This window comes from Schistocerca cancellata, chromosome 1 (assembly GCF_023864275.1).
Source record: "Schistocerca cancellata isolate TAMUIC-IGC-003103 chromosome 1, iqSchCanc2.1, whole genome shotgun sequence".
Taxonomy (NCBI): Eukaryota; Metazoa; Arthropoda; class Insecta; order Orthoptera; family Acrididae; genus Schistocerca; species Schistocerca cancellata.
Window position 1 is genome coordinate 1,176,611,839 of NC_064626.1, and position 20,183 is coordinate 1,176,632,021.

The 20,183-nt window shown below is 43.4% G+C and overlaps 1 protein-coding gene across 1 annotated transcript in view; it reads right to left on the reverse strand.

Annotated features, from left to right (window-relative positions):
* The window catches only part of LOC126094195 (RNA-binding protein Musashi homolog Rbp6), a 1,305,639-nt gene that overhangs the window by 309,535 nt on the left and 975,921 nt on the right, over window positions 1-20,183 (reverse strand). Inside the window, exon 5 of the mRNA XM_049908777.1 lies at window positions 18,319-18,367. Coding sequence (XP_049764734.1) covers window positions 18,319-18,367 — 49 coding nt within the window. The remainder of the gene's footprint in view (window positions 1-18,318; window positions 18,368-20,183) is intronic.

Here is a 20,183-nt window from a genome sequence, read left to right on the forward strand (position 1 = left end):
ACCTCAGCAGTTGAGTCCCATAGTGCTCAGAGCCATTTGCACCATTTTGTCGGCAATTTTCTCGAATCGCCTTATCCACTCGCTGAACAAGATCTCTGTTTGACACTCGCTTCATTCCCTGACCACGTGCATCATGAACGTCTTTATGTCCTTCTTCGAAGTTCCTTCACCACTGCCGCACTTTGTCGTCAGGCATAAGTGTATTGCATGAAAGCAGGCGGAACACCTTAGCATGAAGAACTCGAATGACAGCACGTATTTCCCAGTTGGTGAGAGACTCTAGGTATCTTTAGAATAATCACTGTGCACTTACAACCGATAGGACCTTGAAAAAAAGATATAGAGTTTATAGTGGGGTACATCTGGCTGAAGTCACTGACTGACCGTATGAGACTTCTGGGATGTTGATTGCTAGTTTAAATCTGCTGTTCCAAATAGTCTCCGACATTTTCTATGTCTTTACTACCTAGTGATTTACCCTGCAAGCCGAAATGCGATAGCGTCCCTAGCTGTTCGTCGAAGTAGGGACGTGTGTGTGTCTTCTTCGAAGACGGAGGTGTCTACAGCATTTTCGTCATGAAGATGTAGAAGAAAGGCACAAGTTGGTAACCGAAATATTGAAGTAAGCATCCTGATTCCTGTGTAATTCTGCAGGCTTTCGTGGCTGTTGTCACTGAAGTTAAAATCTGGGTTATTAGGCCGCGTCATATTGCTACTAAAATGATCGACGTTTCGACCCCTCTGCTGGGATCTTCCTCAGGATCTAATGGTGTCCTGAGGAAGATTCCAGCAGAGGGGTCGAAACGTCGATCATTTTAGTAGAAATATGACGCGGCCTAATAAGTAGTAGCAGTAGTGGACACCATAAGATCCTGAGGAAGATTCCAGCAGAGGGGTCGAAACGGCGATCATTTTAGTAGGAATACGACGCGGCCTAATAACCCAGAAGACTTTAAATCCTGGTTCCTGTTCACAGGAACATGAATCTACGTCTACGTACATACTCCGGAAGCCACCGTATAGTGCATGGCGGAGAGTGCCTAGTACCATTAGTCATTTCCTTTCCCGTTCCACTCAAAAACAGAGCGAAGGAAAAGATTGTCTATATACGACTGGCATCTTGATCGAACGCACCGCTAACAAATGTTGCATCACGCCTCTGAATTGATATGTTAGTTTCCTTTAATCCGACCTGATAGGGATCCAGAACACTGGAGTAGTATTCGAGACTGGGTTGCACTACTCTTCTATACCCTGTATCCTTCATAGATGAGCTGCGCTTTCCTAAAATTCTCCCAATGAACCGAATCCTAAATGCTAAATAGTCGTGCCTGTGTCAAACAGCAAATTACTAATGCTGCATTCGAACATTACGGGATTATATTTCTACTCATATGCATTAATGTATATTTTTCTACATTTAAATCAAGCTGTCATTCATCACGAAGACTAGAAATTTCGTCTAAGTCGTCTTGCATCATTCTGTAATCACTCATGGGTGACACCATCCTGTACAGTACAGCGTCATCAGCAAACAGCTACACATGGCTGATCACCCTTTCAGTCAGATCACTTATGTATATAGAAAATAAGAACTGCCCTATGATTGGACCCAAGTCATGTCACGAGAAACACCCCCGAAACCGCAAAGAATCACCTCAGGTCTGGACTGCATCCTCGAAACACTGCGGGTTAAACGTATTTCTAGGCGGTCGGCGTAACGGATGCCCGCATCATTTGAAAGCAGGGAAAAGTTGTGACTCATTGGACAACACTAAAGGAGTCCAATCAGCTCTACCCAGTCCTTTTGTTGTTCCGTCCACTGAAGAAGTGCGGCCTTACGTACCGCCGTATTCAAGGCTTTTAGTGATGCACCCATTTCATGCAGTTCCATTTTCTGAGAAACTCGTTAGGGTGGACTTGCATTGACTCGCAGCAACAGCTCCTGCGGGGTATGAAGTTGACTGTGACTGACAAGGCGCGATACTCGTCTCCGTTTTCCGTCGGTTAAGATCATCTTAGACCCCTTGTAGACACGTTAGACTATCTGAGTTGATACGCCAACTAGTCAGGCAATTCCATTCACTGCCTGGTCAAGGGTGCGTCCCAAGACGATAACTTTTTTCTGCCATTCTCTCAGACCTCCACGTCGACCTATGTGACTGGGCTGATTCCATACAACTGACTACTACACACGCACCATTTTTATGTCATTAAGAGGCTGACTAGGTCTTTTTTTTTGATGGAATAATTTACCAACAGTCGTATGTGTTGTAGAAATTTATTTTATTTTATGAACGTCTATGTGCAACCAGTTTCGGCATTATATTGATGCCATCTTCAGGCCCCACTCGTCATAGTCGTAAAATGGCTATACACGGAAGGAGCCATATAACTGCATCCGTGAATCAATTCGTCCTGCAACAGCTCTTGGTCGCCAGGCGACACAGATGGCATGAATATAATGCCGAAACTGGTAGCACATAGAAGGTCATAAAATAAAATAAATTTTTACAATACTTATACGGCTGTTGGTAAATTATTGCATCAAGAGGTTCATGCCAGCCGTCGTACCACGATCCATAATGGATCAACGAAGAAGAAAGTTTTTAGTTTGGTGAGCTTACGTTTGACACTACGTCGCATTTCTCCAACTCTCTCCCCCAGCGATTGCTCATGATTTTTTGGACGCGTTATGATTTAGACAGCTGTCAGTTCATCGAAATGACTTGTCGCACCATGTACTGGTTTGGTGCAGGAGTTCTTAAGTTCATTACACACAAGAGATACATATAACAGAGACTTTAGTCATCAACAGTACACTCTGCTTCATTGTTTACAACATTCTGGTAATGCTGGGGTAGCTTTTCGACGCCGCGACTGTAGAAATCAAGTCTCTTGAGGCGAAGAACTCGTCGAGCCATGTTCGGTGCTCATTTTCATCCGGACAGGAAGGTCTTTGAAGAATGTTCGATAGGGAGAGGAAAAGGTGAAAAATCTGAGGCCGCAAGATCAGGTGAATACGGTGGGCGCAGAATAACTTCCCAAATAAATGAGTGAACAATGCTCTTTGTCAGTGTAGCAGAATGCGGACGGGCGCTATCGTGGAGTAGCATCACTTCGTGCAGTCTCCCTGGTCGTTCTTGACAATAAATGTCATCAGTGATGGTTACACCTCGGGGAAGCAACTCCTAGTACATAACGCTGTCGTTGTTCCACCAGCTGCATAACATTATCTTTTGTGGATGCCCACAGATCTTTGTACGGGGAGTTGCTGCTTTGTCTGCGCTCATCCATTTCTTTCTTTTCCTTGTGTTACCACGAGGACACCGTTTCTCGTCCAGTAACGATACGGGGTAGGAATGGTCCGTGTTGTTCTGCCAATTCATGACGACCAAGAAGAGATGCACGTACGGCCATACGTAGTTCTGTGATTTTGGCTTAGCGTATCCGGTACCCGTACACATTCCCCATTGTATGCAAATGTTGCACGATGGTGGAATGATCATTGTTCATTAATGCGTTTAGACGTATCTTCATCAAACCCCGAATGCCTTCCTGAACATGTGAAGTCACGAATATCGAAATGATCCTCTTCAAAACGAGCAAGCCATTTCCTTGTCTTGCTCTGTCCAATTGTATAATCCTGATACGTGGCGTAAATGTTTGTGGCTGCCTCCGCTGCTGATGCTCCTCTATTGAACCCAAACAGAAGAATATGTCGGAAATGTTCCGATTTTTCCACTTGGCACTCTTTTTCCTATGGCCCACATCTCCTCTCACTACCTCCAAATATGTAAACTAAAATAGCAGCAGTCACCTGCAAATAAAATATGACAATCGATAAATATACCCATATCAAACGGAATACCATTATGCAAAAGGAAAACGCTACGTACTTATGCACCAACCTAATTTTTTCAGTCTTTTGCAACTTTTGAGCTACCCTCCTTGTCGCTAATAATAAAGGTCCGTCTGAAGCCAGTCATAGAGTGATGAACCCTAGTTCAGTTTAGAAAGCGCGCTTGATACGTGGGTGACTCCGACAAACCTCTCCACTGAGCAAGCACAAACTTGGGAAGCGGAGCGAGTGGGTCGGCCGATTGCCACGCTCCGTCGCTGTCGGCCTTGATTCGAGAGCGAAATGCTCCCCGTTAGCAAGGCGCCTGTAAACTGCAGATACCGCGGGAATTAACGCGTCTTTCGAGTAGGCGGAGGCTGTGACGTCACAGGTGAATTAACGCCGGGTGGAGCGTTTGCTGACGCACGGCTTCGCGGCAGCAGATAACGTGCGCCGCGGGTTGCGTGATGCGCAGGCGCTCACTGCCATTCTAAGCCTAGCCTTTCATCGCATTGAAATTTGCCTCATTATCTGTGGTCTATGCTAATTGTTTTAGGTGCTGGTGCTCTATTTAAATTTTAAAGTCTGTAGGGTTTTCATGTCGTCTGAGCGACACTAAACGGGATATTGCTGTGCTGCAAGAGGGTTTCCTCACATAATATACTAAAGCGCCAAAGAAACTGGTATAAGCATGCATATTCAGACACTAAGTACGTAGGTAGAATACGGAGCTGCAGTCGACAACTCCTATATAAGACAATATGTCTGGCGCAGCCATTAGATCGGTTACTGCTCCTACAATGGCAAGATATCAAGATTTAAGTGAGTTTGAATGATGTGTTATAGTGGGCGTACGAGCGATAGGACACAGCATCTCCGAGGTAACGATGAATTGGGGATTTTCCCGTATGACCATTTCACGAGTGTACCGTGACTATCCGGAATCCGGTAAAACATCAAATCTCAGACATCGCTGCGCCCGGGAAAAGAGCCTGCAAGAACGGGACCAACGACGACTGAACAGAATCGTTCAACGTGACAGAAGTGTAACCCTTCCGCAAACTGCTGCAGGTTTCAATGCTGGGCTATCAACAAGTGTCATCGAGCGAACAATTCAACGAAACATCATTGCTGTGGGCTTACGGAGCCAAAGGCCCACTCGTATTCCCTTGATGACTGCACGATACGAAGCTTTACGCCTCGCCTGAGCCCGTCAACAACGACTGTTGATGGCTGGAAACATGTTGCCTGGACGGACGAGTCTTAGTGCCGCCAGAGCTGTGTACCACAATTTGCTAGGCTTTCACTTGATGTCTATATCCAGTCAGTCGTTTGCCATATTTATTTCACCGCTTCTTTAATGATGGAATCCCAGCTGATGAAGGCGGTAGGGAGAGACCCACTTTTTCTCGCGTGTCCGTCCCAGTGCCTTAACCAGAGCGTCAGCTCTCTAAAGATACAAACGTCACAAACTCTACGACATGTTTCCTGCATAGTCGTAACTGCACCACTACGCCTGCCACTATAGGCTAGCCGTTTTGCGTCCACACATCCACACTTCAACGCCTGAGCTGCTGTCCAGGGGAAAGTAATAATTAATGACTTGCTCTTGTCACACATACTTGGAGGTATTAATCAACCTAAAAACATACGACTTGAAACAAGTCACCAATAAAAATATCTGCACTTACACCCATTACACCCTTATGTACACAGGACTCGCATTCGGGAGGACGACGGTTCAAACCCGCGCATGGCCATCCTGATCTAGGTTTTCCGTGATTTCCCGAAATGGCCTCAGTCAAATGCCGGGGAAGGGCATGGCCGATTTCCTTCCTCATCCTTCCCTAATCTGCGCCTGTGCTCCGTCTCTAGTGACGTCGATATCGACGGCATGTTAAACACTAATCTCCTCCTTCTGTGCATAAACTTGGACATATTTTCATATGTACTATCTTAACATGTAAGGTCATCAGTGAGTTGGTTGTTTCTTGTCTGTATCGAAAAGTCTTCCCACAATCACGACACTTACGTTATTACCTGATGTTTTCTGCATGGTCGTAACTGCACCATTAAGTGGGCTATAGCTGTCAGTACAGACCAACCGTTTTGCGTTCACGTGTCCACACTTCAACATCTGACCTGCTGTTTGCTCGTGCCACACGTACTTGGAGGTACTAACCAACTTAAAAACGTACTACTCCTATTGGCTACGACTACTAGTCTTCAAATGAAGTAAATACTGATCTGATGTTGTTCAGTACATTGTTCTGTCACCAATAAAAGTACCTAAACCTATACCGCCAACACAATGTATATACACTAATGAACGAAAACATAATGACCATTGCCCGCTGAGCGACTGAAGCTACCTGGTGGTTCGAAATAAACAGAGCGTTTCATCACAGTGTTCGGTCAGAGGAAAAGTTTGTGTACCACTGCGTTAGAGCGATGGTCGTGTCCGATTTCAGCTTCAGCCAGGCAAACAGCTGGTCGAAACATGCACTGCATCACGGACACAGACCGTTGGAGGCAGTATTATGTTGGGGGTAGACGTGTGGATGGTGTAACGCTAATGAAAAATTGTACCATTGATCGTATTTATGAAACGATGTATCCACAGTCGGTTGACGATAATTATAACATGGCAGAGACAAGGGGATCGTACCGACACCTGTTCCTGGAACTGTATGTACTAACTATATTTATGATCTTAGAAAAATTATGCAACTGATTGGCACTACAAACAATTGTACAATAACGAGTTTGAAATGTAAACATAGATGTAATATCAAGAACTTTGCTTACAATTTCATGTATAGTGCGATCCAAACTGTTAACACCAAAATTTTACAGATGGCAGATGGTACTGAACGTAGTATTTTGAGACTGGGAACAAATAATCTGAGGCGGTTTGCTATACTGAATATGCAATGTGTGAGAAAAATGTGTGTGTGTAAATTGCTTATCTTTCTGCATGAATGTTGATGGAACTACCAAGAATACAGAGTTGTTGATGTGTGCATGGTAGATACTTCACTTTGGGCTTACACGAAGTCGTTTGTGTTTGAAACTCTAGTGTAAGCAAAAGAGCAAAAGAGGAACTGTTCCTTATGGTGCCATCTATGGATACCAATGATCACATTAATAGGTGCCACGACAGTCAGTTATTCTTGAGAAAGACAGATTTCGAGATTTTACCCAAGTATAACGCGGCAAGGAAACCGAGAATGTAATATACGTAGGTGTAAATTGTTTGTGTAAGTGAAAATAACCCAATATTCCTTAACGGCCATCAGCTCGAATTTTCAATGTACTAAGGTTATAATACTCAGCGGTTTGGAAGATTTTGACACCTTTGTGTAAGAATACACTGCGCAGGGGCGCTAGTGAGCGGCCTAGAAAACACGGCGGAGCTACTGAGTGATATGCAACCTCATTTGATAGAAACTGTGTAAATTAGAGACCGACCGTGTTACGCAACGGCAAAAAATCAGATGATTTACACCGTTAGTAATATTAAATTAAACGAAACTTTTATTGAATACTGCAGTCAGACTATTATTTACTATAATTATCGGATTGCAAACATATTGTGCTGCATGGAACCCATAATTAATTGGGATAAAACTATTTTCTAAGCGAGAGACAGAATATTGGTGGTAATTGGAATTTATCAAATAATTAGGTAATAAAAATGTATTTTATATATGTGGCCTTACCGAGGTAAACAATATCTCCATTGAACTACCTGTCTTCATAAAATTAGCTGTTATTAACTACATCGTATAATTCCCAGTCTTGCTCACATTTTCTTTTATGCGAAGAGATAACCAGTCCCGGCTTTAAAGTCATGATATGATCTATAATAGGAAAATAAAAGACATTTAAGAATTTGTGAAACATGAACCTATTACATGCAAACAAAAAAATAGGTTATCTTTTTTTTAGCACTGAGATTTTTAACTTGTCCTATTATTTGAGTAACACGTACTTAGTTTATCAATTCAGATAATTATTATAGGTCCTCTACGTCGCTTGTCTTATCTGCGTTTACATCTACATACATAGCCAGCAAGCCACCACATAGTGCATCTTGAACGGAATCTTCTACTACCACCAGCCATTTCCTTTCCAGTTCCACTAGGAAATGGGCCGAGGGAAAAACTACTGTCTACATTTCCCCGAACGAGCAATAATATCTCGCATCTTATATTCGCGGTTCTTACGCGAAATGTACGCTGGCGGCTAAAGAATCGTTCTACAGTCAGCTTCAAATGTCGATCACCTAAATATTCTCAGTGATGTTTCGCGAAAAGAACGTCTTCTCATTTGAGTTCCCAAGGCATCTACAGAGCACTTGCGTGTTATTAGAAGCTGTCGTTAACATGATGCTCCTAAAAACTCGTGCGGTACTCAAGAACGGGTCGTACAGTTCTCCCAGTAAGTCAAAGTTGACCATTCGCCTTCCCGACTACCGTCCTTAAGTGCTCATTCCATTTTATATAACTTTGCAACGTCACGTCTAGATATTTAAGCGAAGTGACGGAGTCAGCCAGCACATACTAATGCTGTATTCGATCATTACGGAACTGATTATGCTACTCAGCCGCAGTAACGTGCGGTTTTATACATTTAGAGCAAGCTCCTATTCACCACACCAACTAGAAATTCTATTTAAGTCATCTTGTATCCTCCTACATTCTCCCAAGGACGACACCTTATCGTACAGCACTGCTTCATCAGGAAAAACCCAGAGATTGCTGCTTATCCTGCCCAACAGTTCATTTATGTGTGTTGATATTATATGATAATAAGCGTACTTGTCTTTCCGTTTGTATCTAATAGCTTCGTGTTCATGTACACTGAAATACTTTTATTTTTCCAATTGAAACTTCACGTTGCTATAACGAGTCACAATTTCTGTTTCCACCAGGCATTTCGGAGGTTGAAGCTTCTACCATGATGTGGACTTATGTTGATTAATATGATATGTATGCGCTGTGTACGACTCCTGGATAACCTGTGCCACTGTGTCCATTGATGACAGGCTTTTGTTGTTTTTTTCGGGAGGAAACCAGACAGCGAGGTCATTGGTCTCATCGGATTAGGGAAGGACGGGGAAGAAAGTCGGCCGTGCCGTTTCAAAGGAACCATCCCGGCATTTGCCTGGAGCCATTTAGGGAAATCACGGAAAACCTAAATCAGGATGGCCAGACGCGGGATTGAACCGTCGTCCTCCCGAATGCCAGGCTTTTGTTCTTGCCATGTTTATATCACAAACACTCTGTATACACTGCATTCATCACCTCAATTTACTGTCGCATCATTGACTAATGATGGTTGTAAAAATGAAACTGGGTATCTGTTTAAATAAAATGAAACATGACCAACATTGTACTTATCACGAGTTATTAGGATATCGACTTTGTATGAAGTAAGATTTCATTAAAAATTGCACCAAAGCTGTAGATACAGTCCTCATCAAAAATCCTCTTTTATAATTCATTTTAATGTGGTTGTTAACACTAGGGTACAAGCAGACTCAACTTTATAAAGAAGGAACCTGATAGCTGGTGGTTATACAGGGTGGTCCATTGATCGTGACTGGGCCAAATATCTCACGAAATAAGCGTCAAACGAAAAAACTACAAAGAACGAAACTTGTCTAGCTTTAATGGGGAAACCAGATGGCGCTGTAGTTTGCCCGCTAGATGGCGCTGCCATAGGTCAAACGGATATCAACTGCGTTTTTTAAAATAGGAAACCCCTTTTTTATTACATATTCGTGTGGTACGTAAAGAAATATGAATGTTTTAGTTGGACCACTTTTCTCGCTTTGTGATAGATGGCGCTGTAATAGTCACTAACGTATAAGTACGGGGTATCACGAAACATTCCGCCAGTGCGGACGGTATTTGCTTCGTGATACATTACCTGTGTTAAAATTGACCGTTTACCAATTGCGGTAAAGGTCGATATCATGTTGATGCATGGCTATTGTGATCAAAATGCCCAACGGGCGTGTGCTATGTATGGTGCTCGGTATCCTGGATGACATCGTCCGAGTGTCCGGACCGTTCGCCATCTGGTTTCCCCCTTCAAGCTAGACGAGTTTCGTTCTTTGTAGTTTTTTCATTTGATGCTTATTTACTGAGATATTTGGCTCGGTCACTAACAATGGACCACCATGAATATCCATAAGACGTAATCGAACATGCGAAAATTTTTATTTGCTCATGTACGTACAGTGAGTGTGTTTGCAGTAAGTGATCGCGAACGTAGCAGTGCGGGACTGCGCGACTCATCATTATACCAACTCAAATATTTCAACAACAAAAAAGTATCGAACGTTTGTCAGTTCACCATTCTCTGTTACCTAATTCTTTGTCAAATGAAACTTAGAAATCGGTAAAATACTTTCCGCAAATGTGGGAAGCTGAGAGGAATTCGGCAAGCAGAATCGAGTGTGGTAGAAAGTTCCAGTGCGGGCGAAACCAGGCTACCGGAAACGAATGTAAGGGCGGAGGACATTGGGGAAGGATCTGAGAGAAGTTTATTGTCTGCAGACGACGCCGGCGCCGGCGCCAGACCTGGGTCTGGAGAAAGAGAGAGCATAAGTCAAAAGGAAAGGGTTGTGGCGCCGACGGAAAGTATCAGCCAATGTACTCAGGGGCGGCGCCGAAACTTACCGCCGAGTTGGGGGCTACTGAAGTGTCCGGGGGGCGGGGGGGGGGGGGGGGGTTGGGGGAGAGGGGCGACTTGTCCACGGTGTCTCTGCTCGCCAAACAAAACCTGCGCGAGGATAGGAAAAGAAAATGGGCTCGAGAGAATTACCGGCGTTGTCAGCAGTGGTTCTTGCCGTTCTCCTACGCACACTTACTACTTTGAGAAGACCTTCGAAAGCGAGTCATAGGGACGGTGACTCATGAAAAGGAGATCGCAGGCTCTAACAACTATCTCTGTTGCTTGTACGGAGGTTTAAATGTCTTACTACAGCGTACTTACCATCACCTATTACCCGAACGGTCTGAAAACTATTTTACTATGCAGCGTTGTTTTGAAACTTCTTGGCAGGTTATTCGACTGTAACGGACTGGGACATGAACCCAGAGCCTTGTTCCCTGCGAACAATGCTCTTACTGACTTATCTGCTTCGTATGGCAAACCGTCCGCCTTCACAACTTCATTTCCCCCTGTACTCGACCCAGCTTCAGTTGTGCCAGAATGTGACGGGAACCGTCACAATGCGCCAGATATTTTGTAATTTTTAATTAGTGTTTTGCAAACAACAGTAACACGTTGACGCCGACATGACTGGAACCGCACGACCGCTATGGTCGCAGGTTCGAATCCTGCCTCGGGCATGGTTGTGTGTGATGTCCTTAGGTTAGTTAGGTTTAAGTAGTTCTAAGTTCTAGGTGACTTATGACCACAGCAGTTGAGTCCCATAGTGCTCAGAGCCATTTGAACCATTTTGATCGCCGACATGTATCACCAGTGGCTCACGCTAGAGCCTCCCACCGTGTTATGTGTACCACCGTTGGCTCACGCTCGACCCTCCAAATTATGCTACCAGCATCGCAGAAACGTATGATGTGTTACATAACTGTCAGGAGCAAGAAACAGCCATAAATAACATTTTGCGTGATCCTTCGACGAGAGAGCTTTCTGAATAAATGAGGTATCTCATAATTTGTTATTAATTTAGTTTAAAATTATTTTGTCTGATCTCTCGTTGTTTTAAAAGAATGGACTTACGTCACTTTCAATATAAAAAGTCCATATATGAAAATAGTAGCTTACAGCGTTTGAACACGACCACTGCCCCACGCCGAGAGACAGGAAACGCAGCGTCGCAAGATAAACGAAAGCGCGAATACGTGTGCCATTCGACTGCGAGAAACTCAGTTCTCGGCGCCGGCGTGACCGCATTAAATTTAGACGCGAGGTGACAGTCTTTAAAAGTAAGGCTGCAACTGAATCAATAAGTTGCTAGTCGCACAGATAGTCGTGTTTAAAACAGTTACGTTCTAATTGTAAATACTGTAATTTTTCTGAAATTACTTAGCGGATTTTGAAGAACGAAACGTCATTGAATTTATCTCGTGCAGAACTAAGATATTAGCAGCAGATATTACTGTAGTTCCACTTGAAAAATCAAACTTGGTATCTGAATCTCTATAATTAATGTAGCTACGAAAAGAAACCGTACGTCATTTAGTGACCACTTTTTCACAATTCGTTTGAATGATAACACAATTACGTAATCTTAAACGGTTCAGGAAGTATCTGAGGTGAACGGCTTAGCTAAATATAAATATTTACAGGCGAGATGATCAGCGGATACTAATTGTCACTAGAAAACAGCAACGACCACCTACAACTGACAAATAGGTATAGACTGTAAACAGTGCAGCCAACATTTTACGTATGTTGTTACTAGCTGCACAATTTTACCAGCGTTTGCATGAATGATTTCTGAATGTGTTCTTTACCATAGCATTTTACACAATAAGTAATTACAGGAACAGAGGCTGTTGTGTGTTGCCGTATAACTGCCCGTACTGTTACTCTGTCGCTTACATAGTGCGATTTGGGCTCATTTCAGTTCTTTTTCCATTTCATTCCATTTATTGTATCCTAGGTGAGAAACCCGGCGTTGCCTGGGTATTTATTTATTCCAGTATTCTATTTATTCCAGTCTTCCCCTCTCGCAGTGCATCTCCTCCTGCTCCTCCCCCTTTCTGTGCCTATCTCCTCCTTCCGCTCTTTCTCTCCATCTCTTCCTCCCCACTCTCTGTCAAAATCCTCCTCCCCTCTCTCTGTTCATGCCCCCTGTCTATCTTCTCCTTCTCTCCCTCTCACTGTCCATCTCCTCCTCTGCTCTCTCCAGGCCATCTCCTTTTCCACCTTCTCTTTATCTAGCTCCTCCTCACCCCCCCCCCCTTCACCCTCTGTGTCTGTCCAACTCCTCAGTCCCATCTCTCTGCCCAACTCTTCCTTCTGCCCTCCCCTCCTGTGTCAATAACCTCGTTACTACACCTATCCCTACTAGAGGTTCGTGGTTTTTACGCACACGATATTTATTTCCAGGTAACAATTAATACATGAACCAAGTTTGGTTTAAATCGATTCAGATGCTTAGCAGGAGACGTTGAACATAGGCATGTTTCAGATATATTGCACACGTGTATGCTGATTCTCTGCTGTTGAAACCATACGACTCCTGAGTGGACTTGAAGTTTATGTGTGGTATTCAGCCATGTGCGTTAAGTTCCGAGACACGCTGACAATTTTAGTGGCGCCTTGGAGTGATCATTCTCGCCTGACTGACACACTGAGCAGCACAAGCAAGAGGCAGACTGCATTTCATACTTTTAAACCTATTCCAAGTCAACATAACACGGGAAATTAATGCCAACTGATACTTTTACGTCTCCCTTCTCACCCACACCCTTACCCCTAGTGTTAGTGGGGAATAATACTCCCGACAGGTCGTTTATACAAATAACAGGTCTCGTATCTAATAAAATGGTCGAAATTGCTCCAGCTGTTCCTGAGATATACTTCAGTATCACACCCTTTCTGTTTCCACCCTTACGGAACATAGGTGGTTCTTGATTGCACAGTACTTCTTCCCAGACATCAGATACCCAGTGCCCCGATTCCTTAAACAATCAGTCTCCGATGTATAAGACAGCTTCAAACTTATGATTACTTTATAAATGAGTTAATGTGTTACATATTTGATGTTAAGCATGTAATTGAGAAAAAATTTACAAAAGAAAAGACCATGAAGACCCAACAGTACCAACCGGCCGCCGTGTCATCCTCAGCCCACAGGCTGGATGCGGATATGGAGGGGGGGGGGGGTGGCGGCATGTGGTCAGTGTGGTCAGCAAATCGCTCCCCTTCTCGATCAAGTAGCTCCTCAGTTTGCTTCACAAGGGGCGAGTGCACCCCTCTTGCCAACAGCGCTCGGCGAACCGGATGGTCACCCATCCAACGGATAGCCCAGCCCGACAGCGCTTAACTTCGGTGATCTGACGGGAACATTGGCCATTATCAAACACTGGATGCGTTTAATCTGAGTACTTCGCGTTTGGTTTTAAGAAAATTTTCACGCATATCAATGTTTATGATGTCATATCTCCTACATTACGTCTTGTACAGCGATTTAATTTCACAGGTACATTCAGTGGTATATGTGGATACTGTCTGCAGAGTGTTTTTCGAAAGGAATTGAAACTTCATGCATGATGCGTCAGTTTTGATGCGTGAACAGCGAAAAGGTAGTTACTTTTTTCCTCTCGTCATTTTTTGGGGTCAATGAACTGAGTTAAGTAAAGGTTTGAAATTATGTGTAAAGTTTGTTGCAAGTCGCTAAGTGCTTTCATTCTCAATTACTGGATGAATATAATCTGGGCAGTTGCGCACGGTTCGTGATGCTTGTTTTTGAAGATGTTGTCTATCGGGAAGTTTCCCAAGGCCACACACGGAGCTGTGGTAATGTGGTACGGAATGTCCCAGATAACCTGAGCAGTATACTTATCTGTCTTCGTCCAATAGTGTGTCGCACCGCGTCATCTGTGACAAGAGTGTCGCCACGGCGGGCGTAGCGATTGTACACTGTGCACACTCCAGTGGTGCAGTGGAAGCCGCCGACTGATATACAAGGAGCCACCGCGATATTTCCGCAGCGGCTGGGGCGCTCGCCATAATCTCGGCTAGCGCAAACCAGCAGTGGACGTGCTGTTACAGTTGGTGCGGCGGGGCACGGTTCAGCTCCGGCGACGGGCAGTTGGCCTTAATTAGTTCCCATCCGCCGCCTTAGCCGGCTGTATTTCTGAGTACTTAGCAGTATCTGCAGGGCCACGCTAAGCCATCCGCACTACCGCGCGTCCAGCGAGAGGGGAGGTGCCGCAATACCAATGTAGGGGGAGGGGATGGAGAGAGAGAGGGATTACGTTGGCGGGAGCGAGCCGTGATTAGCTGACCCCACCAGTACCGCATGGCATGGAGGGGACCGCACGCTTCCAGATTAACTGTGCAGTTAAAATCCCAATCTCGGCAGTTATCTAAACCGAAAGTTATAAATGGGAAGCACAAAGCTGTAGATGTTTCATGTATTAACTGATTTCGTTAACTGGTTTTCAGCTTGCAGAATCATCGTCAGACTTTAACTGACTGTTGTTGTCAAAGAGGATACAATATTGGCGAACGGCATTCCAAAACATATCAGACAGGGGAGAGGTGCAAACACAGTGTAAACGTCGTCTTGAACAGTGCAATATCTATATGCAGGAGGAATGTCCTGACACACTGACTGACTGACTGACTGACTGACTCAACATCGCCCAGCCCAAACTGTTAAGCATAGAAACATGAAATTTGGACAAGGCGTGGATCTTATGCTGCAGGCGTCATTTAAGAAAAGATTTTTCGAAATTACAGCCCTAATGGGGTGAAATAGAGGATGCAGGGTTTTTTGAAAAATGTTTCCGTGTTTCAGCATTTTCGGAAATTTAACACTATAAGGTGTGAAATAATGAGTGACATCTTTTTTTGAAAAATTTCTTTACTGAAGAACTACTGCAGTATTTACAAAGCTACCTCTGTGAACACCGATATTTGACTTCTCGGTTACAAATAAAAAAAAACCACATGTTTCAGTGTTTTTGAAAATTGAACCCCTAAGGGGGTGATATAGGAGATGAGATTTTTTATGATAATATTTTGTAATGAAAGCATTTTTAAAGCTAAACCTATGAACATTTAAATTTGGCATCTCAGTTAGAAATAAAAAATACATGTTTACCTTGTTTTGGAAATTCATCCCCTACGGGGGTGAAACTGGGGATGAAAGCTTTTAAGGAAATATTTCATTGTGCAAGCATTTCTGACGCTAAATCTGCAAAAATTTGTATTTGGCACCTCTGATAGAAATAAAACAAATGTATGTCATTGTCTTTGGAAATTCCATCTCTAACGAGATGAAATACGGCGCGAGAGGTTTTAAGAAAGTATTTGATTTTATACTAACTTCCCAATCAGCTAGAGGCTTAAAATTTTAAGCATAGCTGAGACCTTTCTAATAATGCAATATTATCTCGCTTTCTTGTCAGTCTGTTCGGTAGGTATGGGGGGTGAAAAAGTTTGGTAAGGCCTGACATCTCGGCTGCTCTGCAGGACTTGCATGTTGTAGGATCAAAAATGGTTCAAATGGCTCTGAGCACTATGGGACTTAACTTCTGAGGTCATCAGTCCCCTAGAACTTAGATCTACTTAAACCTAACTAACCTAAGGACATGACACACATCCATGCCCGAGACAGAATTCGAACCTGCGACCGTAGCGGTCGCGCGGCTCCAGTCTGTAGCGCCTAGAACCGCTCGGCCACTCCGGCTGGCCTTGTAGGATCGGAATGGGTGTTCCAGGCACTATAAGATCGTAAGGGCACAGCTAAGCAGGGGGGTGGGAGAGTGTGTGTGTGTGTGTGGGGGGGGGGGGGGATAGATATCGTTACCTTCTTGTCTGTCTGTTAGGTAGAAATTTTAAACTGAATTCCAGATTAGTTAGACCTGAAATTTTAAATATAGCGCAGAAATGGATCATGCTTTCTTGCCTGGTGTGTGGCGGTATACCACTGTCATTTTTCTCCTTTTCCCGTTCCAGTCACGAATGGTTTGAGAGAAGAATCATTGTTGGTAAGCCTCTGCCTCAGCTCGAATCTCTCCAATAATTTTTACTTTCTTAGTCTTTTCGCGAGAGACACGTAGGAGAAGGCAATACATTGGTTGAGTCAGGTGAAGGGAAACTGAAATAGACGTGAAATTTGTCACATATCTCTGCTGTAGTCTCATCAAAGTGTCTGAAATCGACTGAAACATTTACACACACAAGAGTAAAATGCTGGAAATAATTCTCTCAATAAAAATAAATTTTTAATATATCACGTTTTTAAGTTGGAGTAAAAAGTATAGAATAATTTCTCCTAGACTCATAGAGATTCCAAACCGCATCAGATAGATCTGAAAATCCGTGATTGTGAATTTTTAGTAACTATGAAAGTACTTGTAAGACTTATAACGAAACCCGTGGGGCGCATGCAACACGTAATTGATGCATCAATAGTTCACCTCCTCATTATTATATTACTTAGTAACTGATGTACGAATCGCTCACCTCCTTGCTGTTATCTGTTGCATGCGCCCTAAGGTTTTCGTTATAAATGTTACAAGTATTTACGTTTTTGCAAAAAATTCAGACTCACACATTTTCAGGACTACCTGTATAGGTTTAGGAATCTGTATTTGGCTACGAGAAATTATTTAATAGGTTTTAGTCCAACTTAAAGAAAGTGTAATATTAAATTAAATTTTTATTTACGTAATTATTTAATATGATTTTCGGAAATTATGCTCCAGACTAAAGTATAAAAGGATAGTGTATGTGTCGATGAATTTATTTGTTTGTGTAATAAAGTCGATGATTTGTAGCATACGTATGTTGTGTTCGATGACTGATCACATTGCAAATCTGCATCGTAATTCCAATCACACCGGCAGATATAGGATGTTCTATTTTCAACTAATTTACCAGACTGTGCGGTCGAAGACAGGAAAACACGAAAAACCTATGACCAAAGTCAGACCAGGAGAGCAATGCGTCGTTTCCAAACTGTTTTCCATAATCAGTGTCTGCGTATGTTACACGGACTTTCTCTGCCACAGGTGTCATAGTACTCTGCAGAATGACGAAGGAATCGCTCACATTCCATGAGGCGGAAGCGACCAGAAGAAAACCGTTAAATACTCACGCCAGCGAGACCACGTCGGCCGCAAAACACTGCTGCCATTTTGGCAAATGAAATGCGACTCGGCTTTGTTGTCCTTGATAAAAGGTGGCCGCGATACGTGTGTGCGTGTGCATCCATGGGACCCGCCGCCTTTATTAAGTTTCCCATTCTGGCATTAAAGTTTCACTCTGTACATATATTTTTTGTTTGTGAGTGTCAGAACAGTGCAGTTAATTAAAAGGAAATTTGTTTTGTGCTCACCCGTCTGGGCCCTCCGCCGTTTTATTCATTAACCGCCAGTGTGTATCCTGCGCAGGGAAGGGAAGTGGAGAGGAGAGCAGCAGAAACGAGGCAACTAACCGCCCGCCAAAGAAACCCGCGGTCACCTCATTCGCACAATCGAAATAATTCCCCCCGAAAGTTTTCCAATTAACCAACTTGTGATTGCAGTCCATCCGGGCTGCAAAAATCCATTACGACAAAGTCGTATAAAGATATTAAATATGAAGACGAAGTTAATAAAAAAAATCCTGCTGTTGCTAAATAGAGAATCCACTTTCGTACTAAGTAGTAGGGACCGCGCAGTCGCTGTGTATCCGGCTATCGCAAATTGCGAAAGTGAAACGGGATGGAAAACGTGAACGAAAGATGAACATTAATAGACTTTGGTACTTACCTCTGTGTCTGTTGGTCTGTTTATCAAACATCAGCATCGCGTCCTCGATCTGAAAAAAAAAGCAGTAAAAATATTATTAGCAATAATCGGGGAAAATTTTACACGCCAATTTAACATGAATTAGATATATTTTGCATGTCCACGAATTTGTTTCTACCCTTTTCTTTGTATAATTTTTATTTCATATAAACGTAACCAAATAAATAATAATATTAGATTGGGAATAAGTGTAATAAGAAGTATATTGTACTGGAACAGTTTCTGTCATCTTAATGCCAGCTTACTTGGTAACTTTTTGGTGACACGTGTATTTCAAGGCTCCCCCTCTAGCTGATTGGTCAGTGCGGATGACAACCATGCAGGGGAACTGGGTTCGATTCTCGGTATTTCCAAGGATGTTCCCTTTGTGGGAGGACTGGAACGGAGTGAGCTCGCCCTCGTGGTGATGACTGAGGAGCTCCAGGATCACGAAACTGATGACAGCCAAGAGAGCGGTACGCTGACCACGTGCCGCTCCACACCGCATCCAATGACGCCACTGTCAGATGATGACAAGGCGGTCGGTCGGTACCGATGGGCCTTTATGTATTTAAAGGGACTTACAAATTGTATTATTCTGCTTGATACCATACATGATGAATCCGTACCAGATAGGACTGACGGCCAAATGGAAAAAAGTGAGACATAAACGATAATTATAATGTGTTACATTTCGTGTTATTCTGCGAGGCAATACTGACCATACGACTTATCTTAGAAGATAGTTTAAGAAAAGGTGAACCTACGTTTATAGCATTTGCAGACTTAAAGAAAGCTTTAGACAACATTGACTGGAGTACTCTCTTTGAAATTCTGAAGGTGGTAGTGGAAAGTACAGGGAGCGAAAGGCTATTAACAACATGTACAGAAACCAGAAAGCATTTGTAAGAAAATGGTTCAAATGGCTCTGAGCACTATGGGACTCAACATCTTAGGTCACAAGTCCCCTAGAACTTAGAACTACGTAAACCTAACTAATCTAAGGACATCACACACACCCATGCCCGAGGCAGGATTCGAACCTGCGACCGTAGCAGTCCCGCGGTTCCGGACTGCAGCGCCAGAACCGCTAGACCACCGCGGCCGGCGCATTTGTAAGAGTCGAGGGACCTGAAAGGGAAGCAGTGGTTCAGAAGGGAGTGAGACAGGGTTGTAGTATATCCTCGACGTTATTCAATCTCTACAATGAGCAAGCAGTAAAGGACACCAAAGGAAAATTTAGAGAAGGAATTAACGTTCAGGAAGAAGAAACAACAGTTTTGAGGTTTGCCGATGATATTGTAGCTCTGCCAGAGACAGAAAGGAACTTGGAAGAGCGGCTGGAAGGAAAAGACAGTGTCTTGGAAGGGGATGTAAGATGGACATCAACAAAAGCGAAACATGGAAAATAATTTTTAAAAAAATGTTCAAATGTGTGTGAAATCTTATGGGACTTAACTGCTAAGATCATCAGTCCCTAAACTTACACACTACTTAACCTAAATTACCCTACGGACAAACACACCCACCCATGCCGGAGGGAGGACTCGAACCTCCGCCGGAACCAGCCGTACAGTCCATGACTGCAGCGCCCAGACCGCTCGGCTAATCCCGCGCGGTGAAGATAATTAAATTAAGGAATTAAATCACGTGATTCTGAAGGAATTAGATTGCGAAACTAGGCACTTCAATAGCATATGAGTTTCGTTATTCAGGTAGAAAAATTACTGATAATGGCCGAAATGTAGAATGGTAATGCTGAAGAGAAATTTGTTAACATCGACAATAGATTTAAGTGTTAGGAAGTCTTTCCTGAAGGTATTAGTATGGAGTGTAACCATGTATGG